This window comes from Poeciliopsis prolifica, unplaced genomic scaffold, assembly GCF_027474105.1.
Source record: "Poeciliopsis prolifica strain line A6 unplaced genomic scaffold, Auburn_PproV2 SCAFFOLD080, whole genome shotgun sequence".
NCBI lineage: Eukaryota > Metazoa > Chordata > Actinopteri > Cyprinodontiformes > Poeciliidae > Poeciliopsis > Poeciliopsis prolifica.
This window is the reverse complement of record NW_026562455.1, coordinates 389,418-407,539: the sequence shown is the minus strand read 5'-3', so window position 1 is coordinate 407,539 and position 18,122 is coordinate 389,418. Positions and strand designations below refer to the sequence as shown.

Here is an 18,122-nt window from a genome sequence, read left to right as displayed (position 1 = left end):
GACACAACGTATTTTACTTTGCCGAGAAGACAAGCAGCACCAGGATATTACAGGCCTTTATGTTTAATTAAAATTATAATATGTTTAAAGTATTTGATGTATGTTAGCAGACTTGCCTCTGGATCAGACGGACATGTTGCTGTTTTTACAAGTGCAGGTGTTTTGTCTGTCATATCCCACTCCGTCTACGCCTCCTTTAGGACTCCACCAAGATTCACTCCTGTGTGTGTGTGTGTGTGTGTGTGTGTGTGTGTGTGTGTGTGTGTGTGTGTGTGTGTGTGTGTGTGTGTGTGCGTGTGCATGTCTGTTATTCAAAAACTGTATGGAAGAATGTGATTCATGGTTTGCGAGTAGTCAGTATGACATGTTACAGTCCTGTTGTACATGATAGCTGTCCATCGGTAATGATGGACACTCCAGTCACTGACAATTCATTTCCATTTAAGCCTGACTGTACAGTGTCAGTATCAAAGTGTCACTGAATTGTTACTTCATCAATATTGAATATTTCAGCCCCAACATTTGCAGTAATGACTGTGACACTCATTCCTCTGAGCTCACAGCTGTGTGTAAAGAATGAAGTCAAAAGCATCTGAAACGCTAAAGCTGGCAGAGCTAATATGACCTTCAATGTTGCACTTCTTCAGGTGAATATCTCGGTTTGCTGTCTTGTGTAAATTAACTCACACTGGTACCTTTTCCATATGTCATGACTTTTGTCCGTTGAGCTGTGTTTCCATTGGAATATTTCCACTCTGTCCATGTGGTCAGCCTGGCCTGCAGAACTCCACATTGTTTCTGTTGACATTGTTAACATTCACAAAACCAGCACTTCTCTCAGAGTCCCACCATAATCCATGGAGATCCTGGCGGTCCCAACATCCCCTCCGGATGTCCCAACATCCAGAAGTTACATGGCATCAGTGTCCCACCTCCAGGAAAACCTCTCGGCAATTCTAACCTGACTGACAGTTAAGAGAACTACACCTGTTGCTTCCTTGCATGCCGCCATGGAAAACCATTAAATGAATAATTAATGGTTAAGTAAAGAAATAAAATAAATAAATAAGTAAATAAACTAGAATTAAGCTGTTAAAGTTTCAGCAAATCTCCTGTAAACATGTGCAACTTTTGAGATTGCCAAGATTGAAAGTCCATGTGCGCTGCCATGGTAACTCTAAAGTATGGCAATCATAAGCAGATCATTCTGATCATTATCTTAGAATTGTGTACTATGAATCATTCACAGGGTCTAACCCTGGTGTCTTATGAGTGACTGTAGGAATTCAATTTCTTCCTCTGTCCCACGATATTTAGCTTGTAAAAGACCAAAGCATGTTAAGCTCCCAACAACAGGCACAGCAGCTGAGCTGAAGGTCTGGTTCCCTCCCAAAAAATGCAGCTGTTCAAATAACTGTGAAATTCTGCGGAAGATTAAGTTAAATTCTGCAGCATCCCATCAGACTGAATGAGCCAGGCTCAAATGCAGGAGAGTTATTCTCATATTGTGAAGCACTCAGGAGAGCAGAAATGAAGAGGCTTTTTATTGAAAAGTTTTGTTGTGATTTTTACACTTAATCCCTGCATTAAGTGTAAAACCTGGGCTGGTACTGGGAGTCTCTTCACTGCTTCTGTAAAAGAATTGATTAGGTTTTCCAATACAGTAAAACAACTACTTCATTCATCAAATGGGTCAATTATGAAATGGCCTCTGATTATGTATCCCAGAATTTTACCTGCCTGGCTGTCTATATGGCGAATATTAAAGAGTAAAAGTAAAAATATAATTCAGTCATGTTTGGGTTTGGAATTTGGTTTCCTTTCAAATTATTAAGATTACATTAGTCATTATTTAGCATTTTACTGTTGTAGATTGAGAATGTGGTCAGAGATGGAAAAACCCATCCATCCATCCATCCATCCATCCGTCCGTCTGTCCATCCACCCGTCCTCTATACCTGCTTGTCCTTACAGAGTCATGTGGGGACTAAAGCCTTTTAACATGGAAAGATTCACTGGATTCACTCAAGTCAGAGTTGTGTGGAGGGACTGGTCTAACTGGGAGGAGTGTGGACAGGCTGGGGGTGGTGACATGGGCAAACTAGCTGAATGCATGGTAATGACAACACCAGTTATAACCAAAAAGATCCAGCAGCAAATTCTTAATTTGGTCAGCAGAGCAGAGCAGAGCGGCAGGGTAGGGGCCGACCTTCTGGGTAAATCTTGGAAATCGCTGATAACTGCTTGAAATTCTAGTTTTTATTGTTCATATTATTATAGGATAATAAAATGATACATTGCTGCTGACATGCAATCTCTTGTGGAATGTTCCATGTTTGAACATTTGATTAAACAAATTGTTATAGAATAAAGAAGGTGAAAAAACTAAAATGTCTCCGTTGTTTGAGATGTTTGACCACTAATGTTTCCTCTGCTTTTCGTCACCCATCAAACCACTCAGTGACCTCTACTTCTGAACGTTTCACCGGAAGATAAAAGTCAATGAGTTGGAACAGCAGCAAGGCAGAGATATTGATTTGTTGTGACCTTTTTCCAGACACTACAGTGCAGCAGTTTTTTCTGTATGATGTTTCTAATGTTCAGCCCATTGCGTCGCCTGTTGTCCTTCTTTCCTCTAATACATTTTGAAGGCATGTTAAGTTAGATTGGTGCGACTCTCCAATCTAACTTTTCCATATTTCTACAAACTAGAAGCAGATGAAGTTTTATAATGCTAGCAGGTGCATTGTTGCCCCTGATTAACTGAAAAGATCCTAACACAGAATGGTGGGTTGAAGTTGACCTGCCTCAGGAGGAATAGTAAGGGGTTTCCAGCAGAGCTAGTCCAGAAAACGATTCAACCTCTATTTTCCTTCTGATCTGACAAATTAGATACTGATGACATGTTGAGGATGACATATGATAACTGTACCTGTACTGGAAGCACTGAATGCACTTTGACACAGAACTCAGTCTGATAATAACAGGAATAGAAAAGACTTTCATAACCAAATGACGCATTTAAGTGGATTGACATTCACCTCTTTATCGCACACTTGAAAAGAGGCTACATGTGTTTTGTGGAGCCATGTAATCAGACCGTAAGTGGCGCTACGGTCGACCCACACACTGTTCTGTGAACCCATAAAAATTATTAGCAACTTCCTACCCAAAGCAAAGCATGTGTGTTTTGATAATTGTTTTCCTAATTAAAATTTTATGCACACAGTAATAACTGATTAGTTTTTCACACCAAACTTACAAACCACATTTTATTTTGTTTCATTTTATTATTTTTGTTTTCTGCACAGCCTCAAAACTCAAACAGAAATTACTCTCATTTGTTATATGGGCATGTATTTTATTGGCTAAAAGACTTTATCCTTTTAACATGTGGCCTCGGACACTTCACTGGCTTTGGTTTTTTTGAGCTGGAAAGGAAGAATGTCACCCTAAGGCACTGCTGCCAACGTACTTACTTCTCCTCACTGTCTGAAACTTAAGTTTTGCCTGAGCACTAATCTCAGGCAAAATGCTCTTCATTTACAGGAGAGATTAAAAAGAATCCACGTTAAGGTTTTTTATCCTTTGGATTCAGTGGCTGCAAAAACTGGGATGCAGGGGAGAAATTGTTTGGCATCAAGGGAATGAAAATGAAGAGCATATAGAGATATGCTTTGAAGAGTTTTTTTTATGCTTTTTTATGCTTTTGAAGAGTTCTAATGCCACCAACTAATGCATGGTGGCATTAGTTTAATCACTATGGAATTTCAAGATTTAAAAGACATCCTTTTGAGTTATTTTCCATATAAAGGGAAATGAATAAATATGGAAATCCTTTCATTTATTCACTTCTAACTTCACTGTTCTCATTTTCTATCAAACTTACTAATATCAGAATGTAAATTATTATTTGACTTGGTGGAGTCAAAGACAACAGCAAGTGTTTATGTTCACGTAGGTTTTAATGAACTCAAGTTAATTATCCCATTTAAACCCACTGGTCACAATAGCGACAAAGAAATTAATTTTACTTTCAAGGACTCCAAAAAGTTTTACTGATTAAATTTTCAGTTAATGTTTAGCAAAAATTGAAAGTTTTGAATGTTTAGATAAAACTGATGCATTATTACAGGTCTAGAGTAAATGATCACATGACCAAAGCTGTTTCTATCTGGGTTGGCGAGAGGAAGACTGCCACAAACCTCCCAAAGAAGAGGCCAGCAATGTATGTTTAAATAAGATTTTTGGTGCACGTCATCTTCAAAGTGCCTAGTTATGAGAGCAGGATGTGCAAACATGTTGACGGTCACAATAGTGACCGGTGGGACAATACATACCATATTCTTCCGATTCCAAATTTCTTCCTTTTTAAGATTAATTTTGAGTGTGGTTTGTGATCTGTTGGACAAAGTGATGGCCGGACAAAGCATACAACAATGTAGTCATGAGAAAGATGGAATCCATACTGATTTTGGTGGTGGTGGCTTAGACAGGGATAATCCATGCCCGATTTTGAATGCGTATGATCAGTTCATTGGAAAAGAGCATGATCTGACCCTTCACCTCTCATTACCGGCAAAGTTTATGATGAAGAGACAACTGTCTCTCTGATGTAACTTTTAAAACTACAGAAGATTCAAATGAGGTTCTGACACAAGATGAGAAACCGCTGGTCCATTAGAAAGATGACAATATGTTCACAGTAGAAACAAAGATGAGAAAGAACTACACAGAGACTGATGTCAAATGAGCACATGAGAAGTGTAGACCTTCATGACCAAACCCCTCAAGGTACAGAGTCATGATCAGGTGGTGGCCCTTCTCAAAATCACACCTGTAAATGGCATGACTGTAGCTTAGGAGGTCAGAGTTTATCTTGTAACTGGTGGGTTGCCTCCTGGAACCCCCACGTTGTCTGTGTCAGTCACTGTGGCCTTGATCAAGAAGACAATTCACCCACCATGCCTGCCGGGGGGAGTCAAAGGACCCGGTGGTGCCAAGGTACGACTGCCTTACTCTGTCACACTGTGCCAGGGAAGCTGTAGCTACAATATAGTAGCTTACTGCCATCAGTATGTGAACGTGTGTGTAAATGGGTGAATGACTGAATGTGGTGAAAAGCACTTTCAGGTCATTTGGACTTAATAAAGAATTATACAAGTACAGGCAATTTACCTTTTAGACACATTTTAACACATTTTAAAAATGTGTTGTAGGAGGGACGACTAATTTGCTCACCTTCTCATTGGTTGTGGCTTATTATCTTATGCAAAGGTTTTGCACAAAGTCAGTACATCATGAAAATAGATCTTAAGTGGACACTTCTCTTTAAGATGTGACCAAGACACTTACCAAAGTCACCAAATGGTGAGAAGGAGCCATACAACTGGACTTTGATTCCAGGCCAGTTGTATGGCTGGAATACTGCAACTTTCAGGTGTGTTCCTGGTCCAACACACCTGCATCAAATGGATCACCTCCTCAGTATGTAGTCCAGTACTCCAGAGTCCTGCTAATCACCTGATTCAGGTGTATTGAACCAGAGAGGGATGGAAAAGATGCCTGACACTGGCCCTAAATCCCTGGAGTTGAAGGCCCCTGGACTAAGTTTATTAGTGTATGACAGTGAGACAGACTGTCATACACATGATTTTTAATAATGCAAATAAAGGCCTCTACTATAGATGTTATCTTCCACAATTTTTAAACTTATTTCCCCTTGATTAGTTTAAAGGGCTATAAATGACATCTGATTTAATATTTTCATGCCTGGAAAAAATGTGGGTTTAAATGGATTATGATGTCAGAAAGGTGCTGATTTGTTTGCTATTGAAAAAATTCTTATTCTTAGATTATCCCAAATGGATGTTCTGGGATCAGTTTAACATGTGGTGGTGAGATAGTGACAGAAACACACACACACACACACACACACACACACACACACACACACACACACACACACACACACACACACACACACACACACGTACGCACACATCCAGCTGAATTAATAAAGATATTGGGTTCACAATGATAGAAAAACAGTTTTAGAATCAGGGCTTGCTGCAGTGACTGTGGCTTGATGTTAATGGTGATGCATTGTTTTCTAATAGATTATCTCAACTGCCTGAGAGATCATTTTCAGCATTACAACAATCAAAACAGTAATTACATGAAATAAAACACTCTTGGCAGATGGCAGCAGAGTTCATTCTGAGTGTATTTTTAGCACCACAGTAATGTTGGAGTGCACATTAAGCTAATTTTCATCACTTTTAAAGACTTCAACACCTTGGGGATCTGCTCCAACTGATTACTGATAACGTACAACATGCAACAGAAGCTCCAAATGGGCACAACACCATTTTTGTCATACAAAGTGTTTTAAAGTAATAATTTATCAAGCATGCTTCAGTGTAAGTAGGAATAGATGAAGGTGGCTCGGTTAAAAGCATTTGACGAGATGGTTGGAACAGAGATGGCAGGCTGTGCTTGGGGAGCTATTGCTCCACTTACTTTACAAACTGAAAATCTCATTAAGTGTGACACTGAAGATTAGTTGAGAGGGACCAAAGTGGAAAGAGAATGAACCCACCAAGGGGCTTTGAGGAGGCTTTAGTTTTGTTTGCCATCATTAATTCAGCATTGAAACAGCTCCGAGGGAAGCTCCCAGTCACTGATCAGAAGAGCCGTGGATATGACAGGCGAACAGGTGCCCTGCTTCCTCTCCAAACACTTCTGCCTTTTAGCTCCAATCTTCAAGTCTTAATTGAGGTGGGTTTGTGTTTGGACCATCTGTGTGCTGACAAAATAAAGCCAGCTTTGATTTATTACACCTCGGGATGAATTATGTTCTGAATTTCATTTACAAAACTTCCAATTCTGATTGTAAACTAAGATAAGTGAGGTAACAATAGTAACACTGACATGTAAGAATACAATGACATAAATTGTTTTTTTTTTTGTTTTTTTTAACAAGGAGAGTAAAAGAAACAGCGCTCTGGGTTTTATGGTCACATTTTATCATTACTGAAGGTTCACACATATTAAAGCAGAGTGTGAAGCTCATAGAAAATCTGAGATGTAAATGTGAAAATTAAAAATACCATTGGCATCTTATTGTGCATATGAATACACACAAAAGTTTCATTGAGAAAATGAGCATTCTTTATTTTCTAGCTTGGTAGAAAACTGCTCAGTGCAGAGACATTTGACTTTTGTTTCGGATTACGTTTAGTGTGCTTGGTTTGTTTTATTGTTTCACTAAACTTCTCCCTTTGGCTTGTAAAACTATCTCCTGATTAGAACACAGGACAAAAGTAGATCCCTTCGATTGGTGCATAGCAGGTTGTAGTTCTTTTCTAGATTTGTATTACCACCATGAGACATTATATTTTATTGTTTAGTAGTAATGGTCTGGCACATGCCAGGTTCTAAAACTAAGTGTGCTGAAACACAAAACAATGTCAGATTTTATTTAAAAAATAAAAAAAAGGAACAAAAAAACTGTTTAAGTGGACTAGTGCACTCTTCTGAAAATCAAATGCTGTGGATGAACTGATGAAAAGGTGGAATTGTCTGTTTTGAAGGAGCCTTATCAATTCATCTGTAATCACAAACCCAAGAGTTTGGCAATTTCCTGATAGTAGCAATCGTTCCCGAACAAAATAGGAAGATTACTGCAGTTGTCTTACATTTCTGTCACATTCTTTTTTTGAATATTGAGTCTGGAATTGTTTGTATTGTTGTACACTTAAGTTTAAACTTAAATTATTCCAACAACTGACCAGAAATATGTTCAACCCTTAAAAACAAAAATAAGAGGCTGTAACTTTTTTGATAATTATGTTTCTGTATTGTCATTTTTGTTTTTATTTTAGGAATTCAGGCTCGATGAGGAATTTGTATGCTGGATTCATTGTTGTCTTCATAATTCTCCTGACTTAATTAAAGTTATAGAGAAAGTCAAAATTAAATAAACTCAAAAATTATATGAATCACTTTGTAATTAAGTCAGTGCACTTACATGTGGCTCCACAGTTGTAATCAGTCACTCACAAGACCAGTGCTAATCAGATATTCATGGGCATGCAGACGCACTTGTCTAATTACACTCAACCTTTTGTAAAAGGACATCAATCAGACTTGGCTAGCTTGATTTTCCTGTTTGAACAGGAAATAAAATCTCAAACACTGATTTTGATAAATTCTTCTTTGTATGTCATTTCAAATATTGCTATGCAATAAACATGGGGGGGGGAACCATAACAGTTATCTATCAGTCTTACTTAATGCTTTCAGGTTATTTTCATGAAGCACAGCAGGTGGGAAATCAACTCAGGATGTAATAATTAAAATGGTAACAACCAGCACTTCCTCTTGCACTCCCACCACCTCACCTTCCCAGTTTCTGTTCCACAGCCAAGAATGAGACCAGAAGAACACGAACCTAAAATCAAACTTATGTGACTTAATATTAAATTAGCTCTTCATGTTTCTGATTGACTCATTCTGATCTTACAACTCTCAGCCATATACTTTCTGACCTGAACCTTCAGAGACAGTTACAAAGTCGGCCTTCTATCACTTGAAGAACATTTCCAGAATTAGAGGACTAATGTTCCATCAAGATCTAGAGAAACTCATCCATATGTTGATCTTTAGTCACACAGTTTACTGCAACAGTGTCTTCAAAGGTATGATTAAAATATCATCCTCCAGGTGCAGCTGATCCAGATCTCTGCTGATGGGGTTCTGACTTAAACCAGGAAGTTAGAGCACAACACCATCACTGGCCCCAGCATTCCATCACCTGATTATCAAAACACTTGTTTTATTGTTTTAAGTCTCAAAATAATTTCCAAATTCAGTTTATCTACTCAATCAGTAATATTCAAGTACTACTCAGTCTGAAAGAGACAAAGTGCAAATTATTCACTGCTGTGCATTTTTAAACTGAACACAGGGGAACCAATGTCTACAGTTTTAAACTGTAAACATTGGTTCCTTTCATAATAAGTTAATGAAGAGCAAAGAGTCTGGTGACAGGCGACGACAGGAGGCGGAGGCGGATCTACCTCCATCCCCTCAGAAGGGCTGAAGGACAGGGACCCGGGGGCTAGGAAATAAATCTAATACTTAAGAATAACTGGATGTAAGAAACATAATTAAACTAGAGTAAGAAAGAACAACAACAGACAAGAAGTAAACTAGAATCATTAAGAAGGACTGAACTAAAATGAAACAGAAACAAGACTGATTGAAGTAAGAAAGAAATTAAGGAACAAAATAATAAACAAAAATCAAAACTCAGGATCCCATCAATATCTCAAAATACCTAAAATGTCAGATGTGTCATCTGACATATATATAGATATGTAAATATAATTCTATATTATTCTCTCTCACTTTCTCTCTATTGAGGAATTTGGATAATTTCTTCAGTGTATATTTATTTAAGATGCATTTATAACTTCTGTTTTGAATCTGGGTGTTTTTAATGAAGGGATGATGTAATGGGTAGAAAGTTCAGAGTCTTATTTCTATAGACAGGAAATCCTTTTCTAATGATCTGTCTAAGAAACTCCTCACAGGATGCAGCCATTTGGCAGCCTCCAGCAGCAGTGTGTCGCTAAGCACCAATAGTTAACTTATACTGCCTAGTGTGGGTGTTAATAGCTGTTAGCAACTGAACTTAATGGCTTATTCTCTCAGAGGAGCACTTTATGAGATGTGTACACTGGGAATGAAGAAAACCTCTGGATGGTTTGGTAATGTAGAATGTGCTGTTCAGTGTAGCAGAGCAGAAAACCCATCAAAGCTTCTAATATGTGTTAACACAAGTAAAATTACTCTTCTAATTTACAACTTGCATTTCATCAGTTTCTTTAGACATGTCTAGATTTATTTCCTGATCCAGTGCATGTTCTCTGTGTCTTTGTTTTAGAAAGACCCTTGTTACACTAATTATAAATAAAAATCATATTCAGCAAGATTAATAATGTAATAATTTCTCAGCATCTAAATGTTTTCTAGAAAAATTCACCCTTCAACACTTTTTCTTGAATACACTGGCGTATTTTACCCAAACATTGCCCTTGTTGCATTTTGAATACTGTTTAAGAACAGTTGGACAGAAAAGCAGGCATGAAGACCTGCAGTTTCACTCTGACCCATGATCTGTGAAGGGAACCAGAGAGTCGGCTGATGGAGATCATCACCAAAAACAAATACTGAACATACCAGTGGAAACATGAAAGAGCTGCTCTGCAATTACAAAAAGTTTGATTGTTGAAACTTCTAAAGGGGAGTATTTATTTTTAAATAAAAAATTGTTTTTACAGTTTTTCTATAGATACTCACTTCATTCATAGCCAGACACAAACATGTTGGTTGAATGAAAGTCATAAATATGTTAGCTGTGTGAATATTTCTAAGCTTTACTGTATTATTAGACCAAGTCTCGGGTGAATCTACAGCCTGCAGCAGCTTCAAGAGAGAAACTGTTAATGCAATACACAGCATAGATTCTTCTGGTAAAAGTATGGGGGCAATGGAGCCCAGACAAAATATTCATGCTAGTCATCTTTATCCAGATGTTTTCCCCTTCATTTTAAGAGAGGGTCAATCAAAGATAAATATTTTGTCTTGTCTTTGTCACATGGCACCATATGCTAGGGTTATGCTAGTTGCTTTTACTGTGCAGGAGAGTTCAGTGAAAGATAAAGCCTACTTGAAATTACATTCAAGTACTAAAATATCTGGGATGCCTCATCAAATATCTGGGAAGGTCACCTTGGAAAGGTCACATGTTTTTCACTCTTCATCTGGGTTCCTCACTAAGAATCAGAACAAAATTGTTAGAAGTAGAATAAGTATTTTTGCTCGATGAGTTACTATTGATATGAACAATTACGCTACCAAATTTAAAATCAAGTTCATCAGCCTTTTCTTTTTATGATGATTGTGTCTGCCCACTAGACAGCTTACAGGAGTATCCCCTTGTGTGACATCAGGTTGTCATCACTACACCAGAAAACAGTTTGAGGAAACTTTCCATCAATCTTTTGTTGTTAAGATTTTCAGGGAGAGATGGTTCCAAGACAATAGAAACCATTTTAATGCTGTAAGAGGAAGAACATAAAAATGCATTGAGTTCTAAGATCATCCACTTTCAAGAGAATTCTGACAGGAATCACATCATCAGAATAAGAAGTTTATTAATTACACCACTGCAGTTTTTAAAGATCTCAATAACATCGTCTGCAGAATAAAAATCATTTTAGCTCCATCTAGTGTTAGATACCAGGAGCAAGAACAGACACAGGAAGATTGTAGAAGTCTTTTTATTTTATATGGAGAGTTTTTTCATGAGGACCCACAACAAGCATACCTATTTGCTGTGCAACCAGCCATCACCAGGGTGCTTCTGGGAAAAAATTACATTTCTCCTCAAAATTATTGTTTCTTCTGATCTGAACAAAATTATCTTATAACGCAAGGCTGAAATAAATTTGAAAAAGGGGGAAAGTAATGTCCATAGAAATCATTCTTTAGTTGTTTTTTTTTACTGCTACATAAATGTGTGCTGTCTAAGCAATGAGGAAATACACTCTGAAAAACAGTATTAGATTTTTCTTGTGATTGTTGACAAGCAGTATATTTTAATCATCTAAGCATAACTTTAGGACCATTTACGAACCTAATGTAGAGACTCTGAGCCCAAGTCTCTTTCAAAAACCTCTCATGATAAATGCAACTGTACTGCGTTGTCATTCTCAACATATTTTCTTGACTCATATCCGGAGCCTTCTTTCCCTTTTGAGTTGCCTGTATAGAATAATGCTGACAAACATCATCATTCACTGACGAAACAGAAAAATGTCTGAGGCCAACAATCAGTATTGTAAACAATGCAACATCGTATAGTTTCTATATGAGTTGTCTTGGAATAATTTACACATTATGAGTGTCGCATTTCACCAACCTTATTTTCACTGGCCGTGGACCCTGTTGCTATGGTAATTAGGCAGGAAGCAAACAGGCTTGTTTTCCATACAACTTGGGCAATTAATAATTAGGGTTAAAGTCTGTCTGACTGGTCAATGCTGCAATAGTTTAGATTTTACAACTCTAGCCGTTTTAAGTTGCTGTACACCAAATGTTTGAAATCTGAAAATGTGCAACACCAGATGCTATAAAAACCTCAAAATAAGCAGCACTAGAAGCATGTCCATCTGTCCTTCTGATAGCCACATTAAATACTTCATTTTTTCCCATTTTCCTGTCACAGCTGTTAAAACATGTATGTTCCCCTAAAGAGTGTGTTGCGTTATTTCTATTTTTAGTTTATCCAATTGTCGAGACGTGATAAAAAACTGTAATTCAGTAGCACTGCTTGCTTGTATCAGTTACTTTATTCCTTCCTTTTATGTGTTGCTTGGTTATGCACTCTAGAGACTTTGCTGAAGGACATCACACCTTTACAGATTATATTCCTAAAAGAACCAGTTAGAAATCCATTGAAATGAAATTCCTCACCATGCAGGAGGGTTGAGTATGAGAAGGCATTTTCATTGAAAAGAAATTGCTGAGGCTATTTCTGCCTCACACTGTCAGAGCATTGCTGAGCCTGGAGTTTAACATCTAGAACATCCTTTAACATGGAATAACAAAGCAGTAAATCACAAAGACAACTCAAATTTACGGGAAAGATTTTATATTTACATATTTAGTCATTGCAAGAGACACTGAATTTTTTTTGTTTTTTGAAAATTGTGTCAAATGTCCAAAAATCCATGAGACGTAGACATATCTACCATTAACGTTAAAGTGTGACTCATTATTTCTGCTAAAGCTTCAATGTTCTGATGTCAGTATAATGTGCTGAGCCTTTTGTGACACTTTGTAGCTCAAAATACAGCAAACACTACATATTGTTTGCTACTTTACTTCTACTTTAACAATTGTTCTCATAAAAATTTTAAGTTGGAATATGTTTTATTCTTCTATTTTTGGCTTTTATTTACCAGAATTTGGACATAGCATTTCTTTCCTCAGGAAATGACTGAAATGTCACAAATATAATTCCTCAATGTCATTTGAAGAAATTTTATATAGGACCTCATGTGACCTTGACTTTATCTTTTAGTCAGCCAATATAATTCATGCATGTGTTTACGGAACTTATCTAACACTGGCTAACAAATATATTTTACTCTCTTTCCCAGATTACGAGTGTCCAAACCTCAAGGTCAGACATTGTAAAGACAGGACACTCAAAGTCCATGCCAAAGCATATATGGACAGAAAGTGGGAAGGAAATGTCCATCAGCAGGCTCTTGTCACAGACTCTACATGGCAACAAGAACAGTACTGCCTTGGACCTTCACTATAACACCCCTGAGCCCTACTCAGATCAAGACCTATGGGATTGGCTGAGAAACTCCACAGACCCGCAGGACTCGAGGCCTCGAGCTAAACGGCGGCCCATGGTTAAGACAGGAAAGTTCAAGAAGATGTTTGGCTGGGGGGATTTCCATTCCAACATAAAGACGGTGAAACTCAACCTTCTTATCACTGGGAAAATTGTGGATCATGGTAATGGTACATTCAGCGTGTACTTCCGCCACAACTCAACTGGCCAGGGGAATGTATCGGTCAGCTTGGTCCCTCCAACAAAGATAGTGGAGTTTGATATGGCAGCACAGCAGTCAGTTATTGATGCAAAGGACTCAAAGTCTTTCAACTGCCGAATAGAATACGAGAAGGTGGAAAAGGGTGCAAAGAATACGCTCTGCAACTTCGATCCATCTAAGACCTGCTACCAGGAGCAAACCCAAAGCCATGTTTCCTGGCTCTGCTCCAAACCTTTCAAGGTTATCTGCATCTTCATTTCCTTCTACAGCACTGACTACAAACTGGTGCAGAAGGTGTGCCCAGACTACAACTACCACAGTGACACTCCCTACTTCCCCTCTGGCTGACATTCTCAAATGCAACACAGGCAATTCAATGTATGATTGGGCACTCTTCCCATTCCAGAGAAATCTGTATGTTCGCCATAACATCCCTCAACATGTCTGCACCATCCATTCGAATTTTTTATTTTTTCATTTATTATTAAAATTGTTTAGAAGGAGCATATCATGTGAAAATGCCAAACCTAGATACATAGAACTGTCAGACGCTTAAAATGTACCTGGGAAAAACTGTGTGAAGACTGATTTTTGCTGTTAGAATTTCCTCTTTGAATTATGTTATGTATCTCCCCAGCCTGGGTTATAATGGAGAGGCTTATTGGTCCGGTTGGGGTTGTAACTGTCACTGTTAAACTTTATCCTACTTGTTCACTGTGTTTATTTATTAACCCCAGATCTATCATATTTTCATATTGGTTGTTTTTTAATTTTCATTTTTCAGTCACAATGGATTAACTTTCTTGTCAGCAGTATTTGAAATGATTGCCTCTGCAGTGCCCTTTCAAGCTCCTCTTATTTCTTACATAACTGGAAAGCAAATTTAATGAAGTCATTCTGAAACAATGAAGGACTCTCTAGTCAATAATATTCCAGAAACTGCAAAACAGTTGATGGTGAATTAAATGTGAGTTTGGTGGTTTTAGAAATGTAAGATGGTCTTCCCTGCCAACAGGGTGAACTATGACTGAGCGAACACCTTCACTCACGTCCAGTTGAGTTGTATACTACTAATGTCAATCCTCAGTTCTCCTCACTATGCTTTGAGTGAAGCCAGAATGTTGTGTTTAGTGAATGACTGGCTGACTGAATGACATTCATGAAAGGGATGTATGGTGGGTGGAGCTTCCTCAGTCTGAATTAATATATCAACTGTAATGTACTAAAATCTATATCTTTGAGCCTAATTTGTATGAATGATTTGTACTGTACATAGTTTATCCAAATTCTGCTGCTTCTGTACACGTCCCCACATGAGCTGTGTGTTTTCCCCTTCCTGCTCTTGTTCACCCCATTATAATGCTTGTTCTTGGTTCCTCTATCAGATACAATGATGTTGATACCTTAGATGTGAGTTTCATGAAAAAACAGTTCCGTACACAAGTTGTAAAACTGACTAAATATAATAAAACTATTCTCAGAATTATTTTCTTTCTTGGGGTGTGGGATGAATAAAAACATGGTAAGTTTTTATGAATTGGATGTTCATATAAGGCAAAAATATTGTTCACCTAAAATAAAATAATAATTTGATTTAAAAACCATGTGCATGCACACAGGCAAACAATTTTCCTTTATACATCATACTGTAGCTTAACCTAAAAGTTTGTGCAGAAGGTCCTGTCTCAGGTACGGCCCTCTATACACAGAATTTCAACCATCCATCCATCAGTAATGGCATAGTTATTTTGAAAAAGTTACTTTGATTGAATTAGTGATTACTCCTTGAAAAATGAATTTCGTTAGATTACTGATTACTTGATTGGAAAGTCACTCAGTTACATTAAAAGTAACTTTTTGAGTTACTTTCAGCAGCTGCTAACAACAACAATGTTCCTGTGAAAATAACATTGATCTTTGCCAAAACTTAATTGCAAGTTATAACTGAAGAGGAGATTTTTTTAAATGGTTACAACAGTACACACCCCCCCCAACCCCCAACTCACCCCCCCCACCCGCCACCCCCCCCACACACACACACATAAATAATAATAATAATAATAATTGTAATTGGTGTGTGTGTTTCTGTGTGGTCCACTGTTGTCTCAAAAACTAAGAAGGATTTTAAAGCCTCCATCCCTGGCCCCAGCCTCCATCCCTGGCCCCAGACTCCACCATGGCCCCAGCCTCCAGGTGGAGTGTTACGGCCCTGTGTTTGGCTCCTCCTGCTGCTCCACAACTCAAGAGATGGCTGCCGCACAGATTTGTGACACTTATCTTAATATTAATAATTATTATGGCATTTAGTAGTACAACTTTACGGACTCGTTCATTCGTGGCTGTTTTCATGTTTATTGCACTGTTCATATTAGTCTCAATGTTTGCAATTTTCTGGAGAGCAACACGAAGCTTGACGTCATTCAGACTTGACATTAACAAAGACGCAGGGGGATGGATCATCCAGGAAACGATGGACAGGAAGAGCCTGACTAAAACTAACTAGATGTCAGACAAACTCTGGGTTTATGTCTGCTTGTTAAGCCCAAAAACCGCGACTGGAATCTGGAAGCGACCTTTGTGAAAAGAAAAAGAAAAGAAAGAAAAAAAGAAGCCCAAAGCTGCTTATGATAATCAAAAATTAAAAATAGTTCCTGTTTTTCCAACAACATGCTTCTCCCTCCGCTGTTTATGTTTCGGTCTCATTGACTCTCCCCAAGGCGCGGAGAGGAAGCAAATGTAATTACAAAAGAAGATTTCGATAAGTAACTGTAGTCTGACTACTGGATTTGAAATAGCAAAGCGCTAGATTACTGCTGAAAACAGTGGTTCGACGTCAGGAACGCGTAAATAACCAACGCGTTCCTGACGTCACTGCCATCCATTATCTAACTTCATCCCAATCCAATCTCTAGCGAGAGGCAGCGTCACCCTGGACTGGTCCTCCAGTACATTGCAGCACATTCAACCATAAATGATCAATGAAAAGTACCTCATGAATGTTACCGTGTATTTAAATGAGCCAGCTGATCAATGCAGTTTCATGATTAACAATGGCAAATACAATGAAAAGAGAGACATTTTCACAGAGGCAGAAGATAATGTCAGTAAAGTGGACAGTAGTAAGAACAGAATGTTTGGTTGTCACAGTGACATGAAATAACATTTATGCATTGCTACCGGTGTTTTAGGAGGCCTATGGCACATGAACAATATTAAGGCGCACTTCCTCTACACTCAGTGGGGTTTGGGAATGGTGTTGGGAACCAGAGCCTGGGGAGGGGTGCCGGGTGGGAGGGGTTGGCCACTGTTCCTTGCAGGTTATAGCAGGATAATGCACCAGTACATCACACCCTAATAGTTAGAATTCCACAAACTAGTTTTTCCATCAACTCACCAAGAAGTTGATTAAAGTGCTATCACCTGTAGCAATTGCCTGCTGTCTCTTCCCTACAATAATTTGCATCAGGATGATGTTAAGTCACTAAATATGAAGTCATATATATATATATATATATATATATATATATATATATATATATATATATATATATATATAAAACTTGCACGTAACATGAGGAACAACATTTTGCACCTCAGCACTTAGAAGATCAATTAAAGACATAGCTTTAATTTAATTGAGTCTTTAATTTACCAATATAGACATATTGCATATCCACATGTCAGGAAAAAGCTCATCTAAATGATAGAAACAATATTTTCAGCCTCAACAACACCCAGCTTCAATATTAAGCAGCTTGATTAAAAAAAAAAAAAAAAAACGTAATTAGATGCTAACGAGGCATATCCTGTAAAACACACAGCAATGACAGTGCAACATGGCCCAAGGCACACAGACTGTCAGAGTAAAACCAAAGCTCTGCCATTTCCAACAATACAAGAATCACCACAGTACATGCAAAACTCACTGAAGCAGCAGCTAAAAATTTCATGAAGCTAAAAACATAAATTCATTCTACTGAAAGGGTGGCAAGGTCTCACTAGTCTAGTCCAGGCGTGGGGCCGGTCTCCTGCAACTTTCAGATGCTTTTCTACTAAAAGAAAAGAAAAATAGCCAAGAGATTCAAAACAAATAGAAAGTGACGGTCAAAAGACTGTTTCTGTCAAGGTGCCAGACTTCCACAATGAGCAAATGATTTCATCTTTTCTAAACTAATTAGTCAATAACCAATCGAAGGGCACCACATAATAAGCTTAAGCACAATACCATTACAGATGCTCGTCCTTTTAAAATAGAAGAGTGATAAATTAAACTCACATAAACACAAAATGATATTTTGTATTTAGTTCCAAAAATAAATATATGGCTCCTATACCTACCTTTGCTGTTTCATGGTAATAATCCATGTTAGAGTAAATAATTCCACTCTGGTACTGTAATCTATTGTTCTTATGTCACACTGATGTGATTTCTCACTATTTTCAACTTTTCTGTCTCCATGGATACCGCCTACAACACAG

General features: G+C 37.9%; 1 protein-coding gene across 1 annotated transcript in view; it reads left to right on the top strand.

Annotated features, from left to right (window-relative positions):
• nxph1 (neurexophilin 1) overlaps positions 1-15,126 on the top strand; it is a 29,967-nt gene extending 14,841 nt beyond the window's left edge. Inside the window, exon 2 of the mRNA XM_055021949.1 lies at positions 13,236-15,126. Within this exon, the coding sequence (XP_054877924.1) occupies positions 13,236-13,991 (756 nt within the window). The 3' untranslated portion in view covers positions 13,992-15,126. The remainder of the gene's footprint in view (positions 1-13,235) is intronic.
• Positions 15,127-18,122: the final 2,996 nt, after the last annotated feature.